At 39.3% G+C, this 20,137-nt stretch overlaps 1 protein-coding gene across 2 annotated transcripts in view; it reads right to left on the bottom strand.

The window, feature by feature from the left end:
• Positions 1 to 20,137, bottom strand: part of abhd17c (abhydrolase domain containing 17C, depalmitoylase) — a 90,362-nt gene that overhangs the window by 13,120 nt on the left and 57,105 nt on the right. The window contains exon 2 of one of the 2 annotated variants that reach the window (XM_080214218.1): positions 13,874 to 14,053. In XM_080214218.1, coding sequence (XP_080070344.1) covers positions 13,874 to 14,053 — 180 coding nt within the window. Of the gene's footprint in view, positions 1 to 13,873; positions 14,054 to 20,137 lie in introns of those variants that run through there. The other variant, XM_080214219.1, reaches the window with a different exon arrangement.

The following is a 20,137-nucleotide window of genomic DNA, read 5'->3' on the forward strand; positions in this document are numbered from 1 at the left end:
CTTGTTCAAATCAACATGTTGACTGCTTGGACATACAGTTGTGAGAACAAGTATAGAATAACGTTCAAAACAATATTATTCAATGTCAGGTAGTACACCAAAATTGGCGAGACAATGGAGAGTCTACATATAAATTGATGTACTTAGATCTGTACTCCAACCTTGAAAGTGATGTCTTAATGGACTGGAGCTCTAACTGTACAAAAGGCCTTCATCAAATATGACCCTTTACATACGGAAAGTCAGAAATATTTGATTCCAAGTGACATTTAGCCATTACTACTAAGTAGCAGAAACAAAGCAAAGGGAATACATACTAAGCTTAGTTACCTAGGACCAAAGGAAAGAATGGAAATGGTACAACTTATCGTCCACCAATATGTTCAGTCCAAGAGGGGGAAGATGCAGAGACAGGAGCTCTAATGTAATTATAGATTTGATTAGATGCTGAGATTTAAAACTATGCAAAGCAGAGACAAAATAATGATTATGATAGTCACAATTTACAATGTTCTTCAGCAGTTCCCATTAGACTCCCAACATGGTACATTATTGTCTTAAGAACACTATGTAGTTTCCTGGTGCAACTAACAACAAAGAAACAAAGCTGGGGAGCAGAATTTGTTCTTTACTATAAATAAAAGTCAAATCTTTTTAAGTCTCACACTACTGAATATCTGTATCAGGGAAAAGGCATCTGTTTTCTATAGTGATGAGACAATGAATACAGAATCAGAAATTCAGAGCACGGGAAAAAGCCATCTGGCCCACTGTATCCAACTTCAAACCCCCCCCTCACCCTGACTCACACTTGCTGGTCCCAAGCCTCCATGCAAGAATCTATTCTCCTGTTCCCCTCCTTTACGCCTGGAGATTAACGAGGAAAACCACTGACCTTAACTACCATGAAATCCTCACTCTTCTTTACTGTCTTGAAGGTAGGACTTTACTAAAAAAAAGTTTTACACTAATGAGTATTCATAGCATGCAAATACATTGCACAGGCTGACATATGCTCGAGATGGCGCAAACAGGTCACTGACCTTATCTCTGCATCTCAATCAGCCACTGGGAAACTGAAATGTCCCATCCTGCTAAATTAAGTCACTCCACACACCACGTTTCCTGCCCTTGTAGGGATCCAATAAAATTACTTTGCACTTCAAAGAAATTTGCCTGTATATTTTCTTGAAATGATGTAGGAATAAAATAGTCCATTTAGGCCTTTAAGCCTGTTCCACCATACAATTAAGTCATGGCTCATCTGTAAATGACCTCCATATAGCTGTCACAGTTCCAGAGCCTTTAATGACCTAACAAAACGTAAGAACATAAGAAATAGGAGCAGGAGTAGGCCATCTAGCCCTTCGAGCCTGCCCCGCCATTCAATAAGATCATGGCTGATCTGAAGTGCATCAGTTCCACTTTCCCGCTCTCTCCCCATAACCCTTAATTCCCTTGTCTGTCAAAAACTTATCTACCCGTGACTTAAATATATATAGCGAGGTAGCCTCCACCACTTCAATGGGCAGAGAATTCCAGAGATTCACCACCCTTTGAGTGAAGAAGTTCCTCCTCAACTCCAATCTAAACTGCCCCCACCTTATCTTGAGGCTGTGCCCTCTAGTCCTGCTATCTTTTCTAAGCGGAAAGAATCTCTCTACCTCTACCCTATCCATCCCTTTCATTATCTTATGTGTCTCTATAAGATCCCCCCTCATCCTTCTAAACTCCAACGAGTACAGACCCAGTCTACTTAGTCTCTCTTCATAGTCCAACGCCCTCATCTCCGGTAGCAGCCTAGTGAACCTCCTCTGCACTCGCTCCAAGGCCAAAATATCCTTGCGCAAGTGCGGTGACCAAAACTGCACACAGTACTCCAACTGTGGCCTCACCAGTGCCCTGTACAGTTGCAGCAAGACCTCCCTGCTCTTATATTCTATCCCCTTCGCTCTAAAGGCCAGCATCCCATTCGCCTTCTTGATCACCTGCTACGCCTGCAGACTGGGTTTTTGCGACTCATGCACAAGGACCCCCAGGTCCCTCTGCACCGTAGCATGCTGCAGCTTTTCACCCTTTAAACAGTAATCCCTCCTACTATTATTTCTGCCAAAGTGGATAACCTCACACTTGCTAACATTGTACTCCATCTGCCAGGTCCTCGCCCACTCGCTCAGCCTATCCAGATCCCTCTGCAGACTTTCCACACCCTCTGCGTAATTTGCTTTTCCACTCATCTTTGTGTCATCAGCAAATTTCGTCACCCTACACTCAGACCCTTCCTCCAGATCATCTATATAAATGGTAAATAGATGAGGCCCCAGCACCGATCCCTGTGGCACTCCACTAGTCATCAACCGCCAATCAGAATAGCACCCACTGATACCAACTCTCTGCCTCCTATTAGACAACCAATCCCCTATCCACGCTAACACCTTACCTCCAACTCCATGCACCCTAACCTTCTGAAGCAACCTTTTACGAGGCACCTTATCAAACGCCTTTTGAAAATCTAGAAACACCACATCCACCATTCCCCTCTGTCTACCACACTAGTCACATCCTCATAGAAATCCAATAAGTTTGTCAAACACGACTTCCCCTTAACGAATCCGTGCTGCCTCTGCTCTATCAAACCATTCCTTTCCAGGTGCCTCGTTATTTCTTCTTTGATGACGGATTCAAGCACTTTTCCAACTACAGATGTTAAACTAACTGGCCTATAATTCCCTGCCTTTTGTTTGCTACCTTTTTTAAACAGCGGCGTAACATTAGCCGTTTTCCAATCTTCCGGCACTTCCCCGGAATCCAGCGAATTTTGGTAAATAATCACTAAAGCATCCACTATCACCTCTGCCATTTCCTTCAGAACCCTGGGGTGCATTCCATCCGGTCCTGGGGACTTGTTCACCATCAGTCCCGTTAGTCTATCAAGCACTACCTCTCTAGTGACAGTAATCGCATTCAGGCCCTCAACTCCTACCATCCTTCTATCTTTAATATCTGGCAAACTATTCGCATCCTCCTCCGTGAAGACCGAGGCAAAAAACTTATTGAAGACCGAGGCAAAAAACTTATTTAAGAACTCCGCCATTTCCTCATCTCCCACCACTAAATCCCCCCTCTCATCCTCTAAGGGTCCAACATTCACTCTAGCCAGCCTCCTCTTCTTTATATATTCATAAAAACTCTTACTGTCCTTTTTTATATTTAGTGCTAGTTTAGCTTCATAGTCTGTCCTTCCTTTCTTTATCAACTTCTTAGTCATTCTTTGTTGATTTTTAAACCTTTCCCAATCTTCTAATTGCCCACTACTTTTAGCCACTCTGAACGCATCAGCTTTTAATTTAATACTCTCCTTTATTTCCTTCGATAACCATGGCTGGTTACCTCTTCTCCTACATTCCTTCTTTACCATCGGAATATATTTCTGCTGAGCACCGAGAAAGATCTCCTTAAAGATCCTCCACTGTTCCTCAGCTGTCCTACCAACCAATCTGCGCCCCAAATTGACAAAACTCTGTCAATCTAAGTTTAGAAATTTTCAATTAGCCTGGCTGCAACTGCTTTTAGGGGAAATGAGTTCTAGGTTTCTACTAACTTTCTGGAGCTTTCTGACATCATATCTGAATAGCCTACATCTCATTTTAATGTTACTTTCCTCTTGTCTAGGATCTCCCACCAGAGGAAATAGTTTATCTCCTTTCTACCCTCAAATATCTCATTAGACCATCCTCTAATCTTCTATATTCAAGGGAACATAAGTCTGATCTATGCAACCTCAATAATTTATACATTTTAAACAAGGTACCCATTACAAACTCAAGCTGGCTTTTACACTCATCCAATTGTCCAATTATTCTGCCTTTAAACATCGATTCTAGTAACTGACACATAGCTGACGTTTTGCTAATAGATCTTTCATTTCCTAGTTTATCCCTTGCCTTTCTTAAATAGCGAAGTGAAATTGACAATGTTTCAATTTAATACCCTTGTGTGTAAACCATTGGATCCTGGGCATTGGTCTATCTTTATCATTAAGTTTCTTCATCACCACTTAAAAATAATTTAAATCCAGTTAGTTCTTAACTAGCTAGCTTTATTTTTAAATTCCTTATAGATCTGATATTTCATCTTCAGCTCCACTGTGCAGACCAATACAAAGTGCCTGTTTCAGACGTCTGCCAATATTTGGCAAAAGCGGCCAAATATATTTACTGAAATCAAGGCTATGCTGCAGAATCAAAAGCAAATAGAAATGTACAGGTTTAGTTACAAACTCTGGGCAATCAAACACAAGGCATGCACTGCCCAGCAAAGAGAACAATCATTCTTATCTGTTTGTGTGTACCTCAGTCGCATTACAAAGAAGGTGGTAAAGAACCTTCAAGCAATGATATGAACTGATTCCCATGATTAAGTTTTAGGAAGATGATACCCACTTAGAAACTATTTTAACCACATTTTGGGAAGTTGTTTATTTTTAATTAAGACTGCAATTTCCTTCAAATAGTTAAAATAGTGATAGTGATAGTGAAATAGTTAAAAGCCCACTATGCCACTGGTAGCTAATGCCATGTTTTCCTCAAGTGTTCATTCTGCCTAGGAGAGTGAACATTCTTCAGGATGTGCATGGATATTCCAATATAAAGATATTGTGAATGAAGAGTAAATAAGAACAGAAGTGAAACTGAATCTGATAAAAGCTAATCCTCTTGGCTCAAACTATCCAACTCAATGGGCAGCAGCCTACCTGCAACAGACAGGAATAATTGCTGACCCATGTTGTCTCATCAAGGTTCAGACTGCAGAAACAGTATCAACTTACGTTCCAAAGGCTGTCATGGATGCTTGAACATCTTCATTGAAGGGGAGCCTTTATTAAATGATTAAAAGATACAACAATAGCGCTTCCACGTGTCATGCAGTAAAACCAGCAATGCTAATGAAAGCACCAACATTGCAGAGACGCATTATAACAATCAAGTTCGTATTTATGCAGGCTCTCTCTTCAGGATCTCCTGAAGATATTCTTGTGTTTGGATTTGTTATCTATTGGGTTTCAATCTATGTTAAGAACATGGAGTTTTGGATGCAGTCCACAGAGGACAATAAATGAAGAAAAGCAATAAACTACAGGTGCTGACATTCCATTCACATCAACAGTAAGGTGTTGATGTAAGTAAGTTGATGTAAGGTGTTGATGTAACAGTAAGGCCTTGGAGGGAGTGCAGAGGAAGTTTACTAGGCTGATTCCGGAGTTGAGGGGGTTGAATTATGAGGAGAGGCTGAATAAACTAGGCTTGTACTCGTTAGAGTTTAGAAGAATGAGGGGAGATGTCATTGAGACGTATAAGATGTTGAATGGGATGGATAGGATAGAGGTGGAGAGGCTCTTCCCGCTCAGAAAGGACAGTAGGACTAGAGGGCACAGCCTCAGGATAAAGGGGGCGTGGTTTAGAATGGAGTTGAGGAGGAACTTCTTCACTCAAAGGGTGGTGAATCTCTGGAATTCTCTGCCTGTTGAAGTGGTGGAGGCTGCCTCGCTCAATATTTTTAAGACGCGGGTTGATAGGTTTTTGATAGGCAAGGGGATTAAGGGTTATGGGGAGAGGGCGGGAATGTGGAACTGAGCCACGACAGATCAGCCATGATCTTATTGAATGGAGGGGCAGGCTCGAGGGGCTAGATGGCCTACTCCTGCTCCTATTTCTTATGTTCTTAAGGTTCCACACCATAATGGGGGCTGTACTTTCAAAGTGAGGTCAGGAACTCAATGTCAGGATCATTTCTTAGTACCAAACTCGCACAACTACTTTACAACACTATTTTGAAACGTAAATGTCCTAATGTTGCCAGAGATAAATTTGTCCAGGAGATGGGAGTTGCCTGCAGAACGAGTGTGGCAAATGCAGAGACAACAACCACAATGTGGCATGCCTCTGCCTTATCAAAGACAGTAGGCAGCACTTGGAGGCCAGCAGCATAAATAGTCACAAAAGTGGCCTTGTGGTCAAATGGGAGATAAAAACAACAGAAGCAAGATCCCCCAGGTCTCAAGACTTTTCACAGCAGAGCATAAACCTTCACTTCTTCCTGCTTTGAACCAAACAGTTGTGTACTGCATGCACCAGATTGTTTGGGTTTGCAGAATTCATATTTGAACATTGCATTCTTGCTCTCCCTTGCTCACTAACAAGTTCTTCAGGAGGTTTGACTAACTGAGTTCCCCATTCACTATCAACTCCCACCCCACACCCCCTGATTAAAAATCGGAGAACATCACGGAGGGATCAGTATCTGGGCAAAGCCCTGGGGTCTATTATTAGTTGGGGCTTGGTTTGATATACAGATCCAACACTTGTTTTAAGGCAACAGCTACTGAAAGTTTGAACTTGCTGCTTCTGTTATGCCTTGGAAGAGTTTCTTATGGATCAAACACATATTGAAAAGGAGCGTATGAAAGTTAAAATTGTGTTAAATCATCTCAGTAGTGAAGACCACTTTAAATGTGCAGCAGTATTGATAAGGTTTTGTTTCCCCATATAGCTCAAAGCCAGTTGAACGAATGGTCTTTTTTCAAGAAAATACTAAAAGTAATTAAACTATTTTCACACAGCTTTGAAAGTTAACATCCTCTTCAGAAAATATAAGGCTCTCCTTGCAGATAGCCTTGGAAGAATTCAAGTGCTGCACAATAATTGCAGTGAACTGCTTAGCAGAGTGGTAACACAAATAAGTGCCAAATTTCTTCCAGATTCTGGCTTCATCCAATATATCAACAGCTTTGTCCTGTCTCCTTATACGTAATGACATATAAAACCAGCCATAACCTCAAGTACTTACCTGACACCAAAATTACAAAGAATTTCTCATCTGATCAGCTTTGTTGAGCAACTTTGTGCTGTTGGCATCACTACAAGCTGTCGGAGCGCTGCTCCTTTGTCAGGTGAAGTGGAGCGAGGTGCGCAGGCACAGAATATACAGGCAGAGTGATTCTAGCCTGACACTAATAGGTAATCAAGAGTGTCAAAGGATAAGTACAGACAGTGTAGGCCAGCTGAATAACAAGTCTTTACAAGTAATCACAAGTGCTAATTGACAAATGCATGTGGTTGAGTATAATTAGTATGTGTAAGGTGTCGACATGCTGATAATAAGTGAAGGGATGACCTCAGAACTGATCATTTAAAGCAGAGAGATAATTATTCAGACAGCCTTAACTGTGATCTCGTGTTCATGTTGCACTGCATGTAACTCCACCATATTGTTCTGTGGGGGAAAAATCTCCGACTGTCCTGTTTTGATACCATTCATACCTCGATTACCTTGACACCATGCATATCTTGAACTAGTTTGCATAGTGTTCAACACCATTTCACTCTTTGATTGTTTGTAATTATCCCTCAGTCTTAAATTATCGGTTCTTAGGTCATCCCTTCGCTATGTATTCTGTGCCTGCGCACCACGCTCCACTTCACCTGATGAAGAAGCAACACTCCTAAAGTTTGTGATTTCAAATAAACCTGTTGGAACAAAAACATAGAACAGTACAGCACAGCACAGTACAGGCCCTTCGGCCCTCAATGTTGTGCCGAGCTATGTCCAAACCCAAGGTCAAGCTATCCCACTCCCTATCGTTCTGGTGTGCTCCATGTGCCTATCCAATAGCTGCTTGAAAGTTCCTAAAGCGTCCAACTCCACTATCACAGCAGGCAGTGCATTCCACACCCCAAACACTCTCCGAGTAAAGAATCTACCTCGGACATCCCTCCTATATCTCCCACCATGAACCTTATAGTTATGCCCCCCTAGTAACAGCTATCCACCCGAGGAAATAGTCTCTGCATGTCCACTCTATCTATCCCCCTCATCATCTTATAAACCTCTATTAAGTCGCCTCTTATCCTCCTCCGCTCCAAAGAGAAAAGCCCCAGCTTCCTCAACCTTTCCTCATAAGACCTATCCTCCAAACCAGGCAGCATCCTGGTAAATCTCCTCTGCACTCTCCCCAATGCCTCCACATCCTTCTTATAATGAAGTGATCAGAACTGAACACAATATTCCAAATGTGGTCTCACCAACGTCTGGTACAGTTGCAGCATAATCCCACGGGTCTTAAACTCAAACCCCTGTTAATAAACGCTAACACACTATAAGCCTTCTTCACAGCTCTATCCACTTGAGTGGCAAATAATTGGACTATAACATGGTGTCGTGTGATCTCTCATCTTGTCCACCCCAGTCCAACATCAGCATCTCCACATCATTAGTCACAGATACCCTTAAGGGAAGCTTGCCTCAGTGTAGTTCAGGTGAATGCTTCTCCTATTATTCACTTTCCAGAAAAGGCTAGATAAACAATGCAACTGAAGCTTAGAGAATAATCCTCCACTAAATGATTTCTGTAATAAATAAGAAATCTAAAGCTAACAATCTCAACAGCTGAGGCCATTTCAAGCACATCCAGGGGAACTGTGAAAAATTCTATTCCTATCAACTGGCTCTTGTGATTGAGATATTTTTACAATTTATGATGTGAGTTACAGCATTTAACGTATTTGGGAAGCCGATCAGATTTGGGAACACAATGAAATTCTGGATTTATGGTTAACTTCTTTTCAATCATAGTCATTGCTAGTGTATATGAAGGATGAAAGCAATTAATAAAGATCTACTGAATTTGACTGGTCTAGGAACAGAGTCAAAACACATATGCAAAATATTTCAAGATTTTTATTAGTGAAGAGTAATGTCTCTAGCTACATTGGCAAAGACTTGTCTGATACGATTATCTTCTGTAAAACAACAAGCTATGTTGCCTTCCTCAGCAATATAAAATAGGAGGAGTGAAAATGTAATTATATTTTTTCACACTTTATATAGCTTTCCATAAATCAGATTTGCAAAGCGATTATTCTTTGGCTATCATATCCCATGCAACATGCCAGTAATAAAACAATGTTGGCAATTTGGAACCTCCATAAGTATTAAGGATTATGTTAATTTCACATGGGGCAATAAGAAGATTGCATAGATCTTTCACTGAAATGCACAAGGTACTTGGAATGTCCAGAATGCATAAGGAAAGCCATAAGTCTGAAAGTCATGCTGGTTAGGTGCACTGACCTCAACAGGCGCCGGAGCTTGGCGACTAGGGGAATTTCACAGTAACTTCATTGCAGTATTAATGTAAGTCTTGTGACTAATAAGTAAACTTTACTGGTTACATGGGAAATTAATTTAGCCTCCAGTACACAATAAAACATATTTAAAACAAATTTCAGAAAGGGAAAAGAATAAAGAGTATTTTTGTCCACCACTTGTTGTCTGATTGTATAAATGCATAGAGAGTCTAAAGTTCTCATGGAAACACTTCCAATATTATTGTGATCACATATCCAATTAAAGCGTCTATTACTAATAATTAAACTATTAGTCACGTCTGGATTCCCAATAAACCACAAGAGGCCAGTTATCAACAGTCTGGAAAATGCCACCTTAGGGTTAGGACTATAATTAAGTGGAGGTTACATTTATAATTAAAATTCTATTTCAGCTAATGGAATAAGCTAATTTTATTGAATTGTCGAGACTGTGATGGGTTTAACAAGGAAGATGTTATGTAACAATTCTCTTGTTAGGACTGACTATAAAAATCAACAACCATCATACAATGATGCATGCCAAACAGGTTTTTGCAAATTGTGGACAAGTGCAATTCTCACCACAGCTGAAGGTGAACAACCTGAAGGGGAGAAATTCCCATTCTGTCCCTCAAGGTGAATGTTGAAATGAAAGTGTCTGTCGGACAGCAGCAGGACAATAACAGCTTCTAAAACTCAGTATTTTCAAGATTACTGGATTCAGATATGGAGTCAATCACTCTGCAATTGATTGCATTGTCAAACATGTTAACAATTGTATAGATATTGTGGCATAACAAAAACAAAACAATGAACTGACCAGAAAGAGAAGACAGGATGCAAGTGTTGGATTTGCAGAAAATGCTTGTCCGAAATTATTTCTTTTCCTGCCCTGTGTGCACCACCACCCCCCCCCCCATGAGATTATGATGCTAGATGTGTTCCACCTCTGACAATGCTGAATTCAGGTGCTGATGCAGCTGTTGCTGTCTGAACCTTGAGAGCGCTCTGGTCTACCGTGAATGTGAGAAAATTTGTGTATAACCTCGGAATTATTTGATAAGATTTTAAGTAATCCTATCACTGAGCAGTGTTTTGCTATGTGAGCTGTGGACAGATGGATTTACTGTAAACTAGTGAAAATGGATTAAACAACTGGCAAAGTGGGACAATCCTTACAAATTTACCATCGTTTAAAATTGTTTTTCAAATATGCTTCCTGTAGGTACAATAGTTTTCCCTTTAATTTGAAATACTTTCAGAACTTTTACTGTACCTTGATATTGTGTTCAATATGTTTAACAAATGCATTAACAATGTTTAACAAAGGAATTCTATATAATTTTAAAAATATTTTCCTCTCTATGATCTTGAAGAAGGGAGGTAAAAATTTAACACTAAGGGCACTAACTTGTCATGGGTGAACACTTCAAATGTTCGTCTCAAAACTGAAAATAAATTAGTGTCTGGCAGAGTACCAATGTGCACCATTTCATTCTTTATTTCTGCAACCCAAAAACATTGCTCCAAAATTTGTAAAACAAAAGATCTCATACCCCATCACCAGTCTTCCTTAGGTTTCCTCTTCCCAAATATTCCTGGATCTCATCATTCTTTCAATTATTTAATCTCATTACAAATCAGCGCTCTTCACCAAAAGGGATATTTCTATATCCCCCTTGTTGAATGGTACATATTCCTGTTATCCTGCCCCTTCCAGTAACCCCCTTTTTCCTTTGAGAGCTTCCTGTTGTCACAACCCTCTCTGTCCATTGTAACCTCTGTCACCAGTACGTTGCCACCCAAACCCCAAAACTCTGGGACATTTCACAAGCTGTCCTAAACCCAGTTGGCTATCTAGAGATGCTCTGTACTTCTAGCCTCAGAATTCCTCTCCACAGTATTTCTAAACTCCGATACGTACACGATGCAGCTAGGCATTTGCTGTCCTTACCCAATGCTACCAGATTAACCCACAGTCAGTGCTCTGGACCCCACTGCTAATAGGCCCCAGTATCTCCACCAGTAATAATAAATCCTGTTAACAAATCCTGAAACCATCCCCAGTGCAGCTGCCATTTAGGCAGTCACTCTTTAAACCAAACCCAAATTCTTACCACTATATTTATTTCCCCCGCCCCAACCTATGACTGATATCAGCCTGCAACTCATCATCACCCCCTCATTCCACCATCAACAGAATGTGCAAGTTCATCAATAGATGAAATGCCAAGCATTCCCACTGCAGCTCAGCCATATTCCAACTTCACCAAAATTCAGCATTCTTCATAACAGACACTGAACTCCACAAACCCTCCCTCCACACTACACTCACAATGCCAAATATGTATCAATAACTGCTGTGCATTACTTACCTTCTGTAAACTGTGTTCTAATAAAGAAAAAAGGCAATCAGCAAAACTAGAATTTTGTAGGCGGGGTAAAGACAGAATCACAGATTTGATGATGTAAACACTTACATTCCGTTTTCAATCCGTGGTTTTATTCTAACATGTTGCCCATTACATGATATCGCAGTATGTGATAAGGCAGTGTCTAGACTCACCACGAGTAATGTCATAGGAAATTCTCCGGTATAGTTAAATATATCTAGTGCATGTTTTATCTGTCACAGGTCTAGTGTTCACCCTCCAGTATTGCAAAATATATGTATCACACTTGATTGGCACACATTTACTGGGGCAAAAGTAACTGCAGCTAAGAAAATGGCGACTGTCGTCCATCAGATTGGCCCTTTACAACATCATTTTTGAGGCTTTTTACACTGAATGTTGCTATGAGTTAGAGATATTAACAATGCAATACTCACTACAAGGCAGTCGCAACCTCTGAGAACAGAGCAAGCAATTGTTTGTCTTATTAACTAATCTGATTTTAAGGAACAGTACAGTCTGAAACAGAAGGTGCAAGTTCAAATAGTGAATTCAATGTCAATTCAGGTAGAGAAAGTGAGATGATGAGAGGGAAATAAAGATTGGACTAAGATTGAAAGAAAGAGAGAGAAAAACACAAAGGAAAATGTTTAAAAAAGTCATCTTTGAAAAATCTCTATTAAGATCTGAAGGAATGAGATTCCACGTGAGAATGTTAATTTTCAGTTCAGCAAGATCATTTGGCAGTAATAAAGATGTATAACACTATGAATAGGGGACTTAGACTCAAATGGTTAGTCCATTTCTACAATGTAAGTACAGAAGCTTCATGCCATTGAAGATGTGAGAACGCAGAGTCAGATAGCAGATGCCACCCTCCACACAGCTCAGAGAAGCAATGCATCTCAGATAGCTAATTCCAGTTTCCACGTTCAGCTGCGTGTCTGTGCTTGCCTGAAGTCACTTTCAATTTGTTCAAATAGTGGAGGGTACCATAAGCCTTGTTCTTTTTTTTAAATGGCATATTCTTGTCGATTTGTCTGGTCTCAAATCACAGAAAGGTAAGATGAACATGTAGAAAGTAGGAATGAAAAGGTCCAATTGGTAGCTCAAGAACAAAGTTAACAGTTTATTTATTTCACTAAACCAAGCAGCACTTACGAATGAAAGAGTGTTTATGGAACAATAAACATTTACAAGAATAAGAACCCCTTCTGTATTTGAAGTACTTGCAATAATACTGTTTGTACTTATGCAACAAGTTTCAGCTTGACGTTCATCGAATTTCCCCACAGCCATCATTCTCAGTTGAGACTCAACAGGTCATGGTAGGAATTTATTCCTACAATTCCACATTTTCTTGATGATTTTTGACCACCAAGATTGACCTTTGACAGAACATCTTATGCCTTAGCCCTCCGTGCATTTTTCTGTGCTGTTGTAAAATGACTGCCAGTTTTCTTTTAATAAATGAAGCAAGCAATTATTTCAAGGATTTATAGTTACTTTGACTATTTTTCTATTTAGAAAAACAAGGGAAGGAATGAGTGGTCTTTGAATCTTTATGATGTCCTCAGTGCTTCAGAACAGCAATGAGATAAACGATGAGATATATTTATCAACAGATAAGATTTCAGCTTGCCTCAGACTTTACGTTTCCTGGGGTGTTTGTAGTACAATAGCTTTACCAATTCATGGTAGGCTTGTTACTAATGAAACTACCATCTCATATGATCCTGGCTACTGTTGTGTTCCTTCAAAATTTTCCATTTCATTAAGCTAAATGGCGCTCTGACTTGGAATAAAACACTTGTTCTGTTTTCAATTAAACTGCATAGTTGTTGAATGATACACACTATTCTCATGAATTATGCTAAGCAGCAAAAACACTTTTTTCAAAGACTTTTTTAGTAATATGCAATAATGTGGTTTGGCCAGGATTATAAATCCACCATTTCTTAAAATTCAAACCCACTATTTCACAAACAAATTGGCTACAAGCTTTCTTGATCACTCAATACACTGACATCCAACCTTACATTTATTGTACACTATGTTAGATGGTTTCTATACTTAATAGGACAGAAAAAGGGAAGATGATATTTTGGAGATAATGCTAGAATTCTACTAGATTCGCTTCTGTGGTTTAAACTTGATTGAAACATATACTTCATAGCAACATTTTAAAGGAAAAATGTAGGTATTCCTGCTAATGTGTCCTAAAATAATCAGTTACATAAAAACAATTTTCAGTCTTTTTACTGTTAAAAACTTGTATATTTCACAAATGCACAATTTTTCTTACTTCAGGAGATAACTATCAACTCCACTTACCTTGGAAATGCATCAAAACAGTAAGTTTTCCTGGTATCAGGGAATGCCACACGCAAACCAGACATAAGAGGAGAATGGAGAATAACAGCTGCACATTCATAGCGTGACGCCAGATCTACTGTTGGAACAGTGCCAATGCTTTGACCATACAAAATGATGTTTTCTGGACTAACTGCATACCTATATAAAAAAAAACAAGTCTCAGGTATTTGAATAAAATCATAAAATGACACAGTGCAGTTATTTCAAGTACAGTGTTGAGTTTCCTCTGACACTTCCTTTCCTACAGATTGTTTTGTTCAAGTTTCTATTTCTTCACATGAGAGATGCTCTTTGATATCTCAAAGAATATTGACAATCTCTTGCAAACCAAGAAAGAATTACAGTCAAAGCCAGCTCAGAGTCGATCTCTACCTGTGCTTTCTCACAACTTGAGTGTGGCTGAGTTGAAAACACATTGTCATTCAATCCAGGGATTCCACAAAGCTTTGTCCTCTCTCCACTATGCTTGTTCTTCAAAGTAGTGACCAGGTCCACAAACCTCCCTTCACCTACACACAACACCATCACTCATTTCTTAGCTTTTGTTTTTGCATTAACTTATTTCAGAGAGCACACCCTCAGGACACAAAGACTTCATTCCTCTTCCTACAATGACTTAATCACAATATTGTTCCTTTCGATTCTTTGAATATTTCATGTCTCTTAGAAATCCAAATATCTTTCGTCTTTGATGATTCTATTCTTGGTCCATCTTTTGTTGACGATCATGAATATCTGAATTCAGATGGAGATCCAAAATCATGTTACAGCTGTCTCAAAGTTTTTCACATTTTTCTTCAACAACTAATTTACATGCTTGAATACTACCCCAAAATCTCAACAGTTTTGCATTTCCTGAACAGACCCAAAGCAGAACTCGCTGGCAGTTGAATCATCTTCTCACTTGCAGCAGTTCTTATCATAAGTATTTCAGCTTACATTTATAGTCAAGAACCTGCCTGCATGTTCAGGGGGACATGAAAGGTCCCTGTTGTTTTGGTCAACATTCATTCCTCAATGTCATTAAAAACTGATAGTCCTATGTTTGGAAGAACTTGCTGTGTGCAAACTGGATGCCAGTTTCTTATTAAACTATAGCTGTGCTTCAAAAGCAGTTGATTTGTTCTGAAATTTGTCTGAATACGTAGAAGATACAAATGGCATTAAATAAATCAACGTCCTTGATTACTAGGTCAGTCTTACTCGACGTTCCTCTTTTTTTCATTTGATATGGAAAATATATTATTCCACACGCTTTTCCACTCGGTGCATCCCAACTGTTAAACTCAAGAAAACTACTTGTGTAGGTTAGTCTGAGAATCTCAAAGCTGAAGGACTGTAATTTCCATCAGTCTTTACCGTCCCCAGAAAAGCTTTCAGAGAGTTTGAATCACCTAATTACTACTTCCTCTACCTCATTTTCTCTTTCACAATTTGCAGAATGGTGTATCTTGCTTATGAGTCTGGAACTTGCACCCAAGTTTCTCAATAACATTTAATGCTAGAACAGCCACTTTCAGCTAATTGGTGATATTTTTAAACAAAATCAAAATGTTTGTAAGTCTGCACAATTAGCACTCAGAATTAATTTTTTAAATCTTCCCACCATGACTATAGCATGGACTATAAAGAATATAATTGGCAGTGTTTTTAATTGTATTCTTAGATTTGGAAAGAGAGTTTCTTGAACATTAGAATTGTGTGGCAAAAAGCTTTCTTTATAACTGCTTAGGGAAAGATGAGTAACCATTTGTCCAAATACGGAGATACACCATGGAACATGCTTGGATGAGGAACCTGGTCGATGACGCCAGTCAAACATTAATCTGTACCACGAAATAGCAGCTTTCTGAATAACATTGGGACAGTCATTCTGCAGATTAATAATAAATTAGCAGTACCATATACAAATAGTCTCTGTATAATGCTAAGCAAGGTTCCACATGTTCAGAAATTTGTTCCAAGTTCCTTGAACTGGTCTTCAGCTTACTTTGTAACACAAGCTTGCTGCCCTGGCAGCATTCAGTATTTAAGCAAGCACTGTATGAATAACAGGCAGCCCCATATGCTGAAGAAAGTGCTACTGAAAATTTCACTTGTGCTCACAAAAGCAACTGGTGCAAACAGCAGAGAAAACAACTGATGAAAACAAACTAGTGAGAGCAAATTCTTGGTATTTATATACAGCACATACAAATATTTACATTCCAAGTGCAAGAATAAACCGAAACGTGCACATGTAGGAAGGTAAATGTAAATGCAAATGCTGGGGATTCTTACAAATGGACCAGAAGCAAAAATTCTCAGTGCTGATTTACCACTTTAGGCAAATTTATTCCCAATTGCCTATTGAGAGCAAATTGAGCAAAAGAGGATTGAAAGTGGAATCTAAATTTAAAAATACATATTTTACCAACTTATTATTCATGACAACTTCTTGCGGTACATGATTTTATGCAAAATTGAATACACACAGTTGGAACAAGGATAAAATAACAATATTTTAATAGTGTAGAACGTTTGTTTTTCAAAATTGATAGATTTACCAGATTTTCAGACATAATGATTTTAGCTAGGAATCAGAATGTGGACAAAAAGTTTATGTTGGGATTTATTTAAAATTCTGTGGCTGTTCTGAATCTCAGTGGAAATATTTTGGTCATTCCCCCTTGTACACTGTTTGTATGGAGTGCAATCCAAGCCGCATTTTCCTTTGGTAAATATTACAGGAACTGGACTAGCCCCGTACTCTATTTAGTATCAAATCCAATCAACACTTTATACAGTGAAGGAATAAAAAACAAACAGATTATAGTAGGTAATTTGAAATAATACAAACTGATGAAATTTTATCTAAGAAACATCGTAAAGATGTAAATGAAGCTTCAGAGGTAAGAGGAGGCACCAAATGCTTTGCAATGGACTTATTCATCAAGTGTATTTCATGTGCCAAAAAACACTGACTCTTGGCTCTATTTTGGGCAATCCAAAACAAAAGGTATGAATAACAAACTTCAAATTATGTTCTCATTGACAAAAATCAAAATATTACATCACTAAGAATCCAAAAGAATGCTATAACATATTGCAAATCAAACTGGGAAAAATAACTGAAAAAAAATTACTAGTGCTAATAAGCAGTTTCGGTATTCTTACCCAATGTGCAAGAGTTACGTTAAAGGTAATGCAAATATCTTTACAGTAGGATCTGGAAAATGTTGCAAGCGTTGCTATATTACAGATCAGTGTTAGGCAATAATGTAAACATTTGAGAAACTTGATTTCTTCCAGGGCAGGAGAGCAAAAGCAGAAGTGATGCACAAGTCATAACTCATACCAGGTGTACAGTGAAATATTGAGAAGGAAAGGAAAACATGCTGTACCATAACAATCATAATAGCGTTCAAATTTCATTCCAACAGCAGTAATGTGCTTTTGACATGCACATAAACAGACTTCAAACTGGTTTAAAGATTAACTTCCATAAAAATGCAATTTGTACATAAAGAAATGTGGAAGAGTAGAATGTGAATTGGGGGACATCGTGACATAGCATTCCTTTCTTCGTGACATTCCAATTTATAATTTGTGCATAGTCCATATTTAAAAGGTGGGGACAATGATATTATAGAACTTGTAGTTCTCATAACTCATTTATATTACAACACAATTGCTTTGTGAACTCTACAACATTGAGGGAGGAACTTATGGGCCTAATATCGGATGGTATTTTGAGACTAAGTGCCGCAGCAGGCGTGGGAACAGGAATGTGGAGCATTTACTGCTGTGGAGGTTGGTAGAAATATACGCCAAATCTTCTGGCCTCACCTCATTAATTATGCACTCAGGTGTTTTATGCCTGGATGGCACATAGCGTCCAGGTGCCATATTGAAAAGGCGCCCAATATCTGGCCACTATTGAAGAAAGAACATGGGCCTCCTGAAAGTGAAGACAATTTCAGAGCACACTCTGAGACAGGAAGATGGAACTCCAGGAACATTGAAGCTGGAAAATGGGCCCCCTCCAGAACATCAAATCTGGCCCTGACCCACTGCTGTGATTTACACGGTCCAAAATTGCAGACGACTTCCATCCTGAACTCTGGAGGAAGCCCCGGGCATTGTTCAAATGAATCCTGACAACTGCAAGCCATGTTGTTCCAAATGTGTTTCACACCAGCATGAGGGTTTGGATTTTCATCTACATCCATCGACAGGATGAAAACGGAGGTTCACACTGACCTCTGGCAGCTTTTCTTTGGCAGACATCAGTGGCAGGTCCCACTATTGTGGAACCGATTTCTGGGCATCCTGCCACATTCATCAACCACCCCCCCCGCCCCCAAAATACCTGCCGCTGAAGTGGAGGCTTGGAAGAATTCTGCTCATTTTTTTAATGCCAGACGAGTAAATAACTACTGCAGTTTGTCAACCAGTCTGCCATTTTATTTTGTCACACCCTCACCTTATGGCTGAAATTCTTTTTTTTCCCCCCCAGTAACAGCAGCCACTGAATTAACAGTTGAATAGGATTTTTATTCTGTTGCCCTTGTGACTGTGCTTATAATGGAAAAAAAAATCAATTTCTGCAGCATTTCGAACTTAGTAACACAAAGCCATTTCTCAGAGCTGTTGCTCAAGGAAACATCTGATGGAGTTTGAATTCTGCACTTCCTTCAAAAGAAAAAAAATACTTAAATAAAATGAGAAAAGAATAAAATTAATGCTTGATGGATAGCTTAGAAAAATTTGATCAGACATCTGAACACAAATCCACTTTACTGGCCTGCATGATAAACAGTCAAAAGAGTTCCTCTAATGGTAATGTTTGTATTATCACTGAGACAACCATTTATTTTGCACTACGGATGATACTTTAGGTTAAAAAAAAAAATCACCCAAGGCAGTGGTGCAATATAAATATAACAGTTCCCACATTCAAGGACTTTCAATGACAACAATTCTCCCTGGTATTGGTCCTTTTTTCAAAGAAAAGGCCTGCTTAATCAAGTCTGTTCACCAAGATGAAGAATAATTTTCATCTTTGGGCATGCACTCATTTTTATTCTCCTGTTCATTCTATTCTTATCATAGCTGTTTTACCCCATCCATCTCCAAGTTTCCCTTCAATGAAAATCTTTCCTCTCTCCCCACATCTCTCTCTTTCTCATATGCTTTATTGCTGTCTCCCATCCAGAGCTACTCAAGCTTCCACTGTCCATTTAGCTACTAGCCCAGTCTGCGGACAACATAAACATGTCTGTTCAAGTCAATATGATTTAAACTACTAGAATATGCATGGTTCTAAGATTGGATTGATATCTACAGCCACCCAAATTACATAGTTATACCATCAAAGTCCAGGAAATCAACTGTTGTGAGAGGGCAGGTGAATTTATATCTTTGCAATTCTATTTCCCACTCCTGCCCCATTCCATGAAAGGTTGGTCGTGAGCCCACCCAACCAAAGATCAACTGGAACCCAGCCATTTTATGCTGGGAACAGCCTCAATCATTTCTGGGTGACTTTTGGCCCCATCTGGAAGTCCACCTAGAGCCAATCTGAATGACTGGCAGTGCCATAGTTCCAGTGGCACCAAATTCAAGAGGTGGCCATTCCTGGGACTACTGACAGTCCCAAAGAAGATGGTGGGCTGCAGCCTGGATTCCAAGGTAAGTCAGCCTGATGCCTATCCCACATGACACAAAAATGGAAGACAATCAGGGGTGGGTGGGAAGGTGGTGAGAAGACTACAGGCTTTGTTTTGCAAGGCCTCCAAAAGCAAGGTGTCTTAGATTCCAACCTATGTTAAACACCTAATGGCACTGGATTAGAGATGTTAATGTTGCACTGAAATATGAAGTCACAATAGTTCATTACAATTTATGATTGCTACTACAATGTCAGGACAACCACTTTACAATCTCGGTTTCTTACCATTATCTAACTGGTGTCATGAGTATTTTTCCCTACTTTTTCAATGTTGAAGATACAAGTCCTTTGCGTAAGAGAATTTCCCAAGACAAGAATTTGTTATAGGACTTCAGAGGAACTTGCATCAGATTTAATTTATGTTTGGACAGTGCAGCTAGTTTTACAAAGTTGTTGGAAAAGAAATCTAATTCTGATGCAACATACAGTGAAAGTCACAGGTCATAAGAATTGACAACCAACCAAAGGAGGTGATGTTAGATGTGACTAAAAGTTTGATCAAAGAGGTA

This window comes from Carcharhinus amblyrhynchos, chromosome 28 (assembly GCF_965287045.1).
Source record: "Carcharhinus amblyrhynchos chromosome 28, sCarAmb.v2.hapA, whole genome shotgun sequence".
In the NCBI taxonomy this organism is placed as follows: Eukaryota; Metazoa; Chordata; class Chondrichthyes; order Carcharhiniformes; family Carcharhinidae; genus Carcharhinus; species Carcharhinus amblyrhynchos.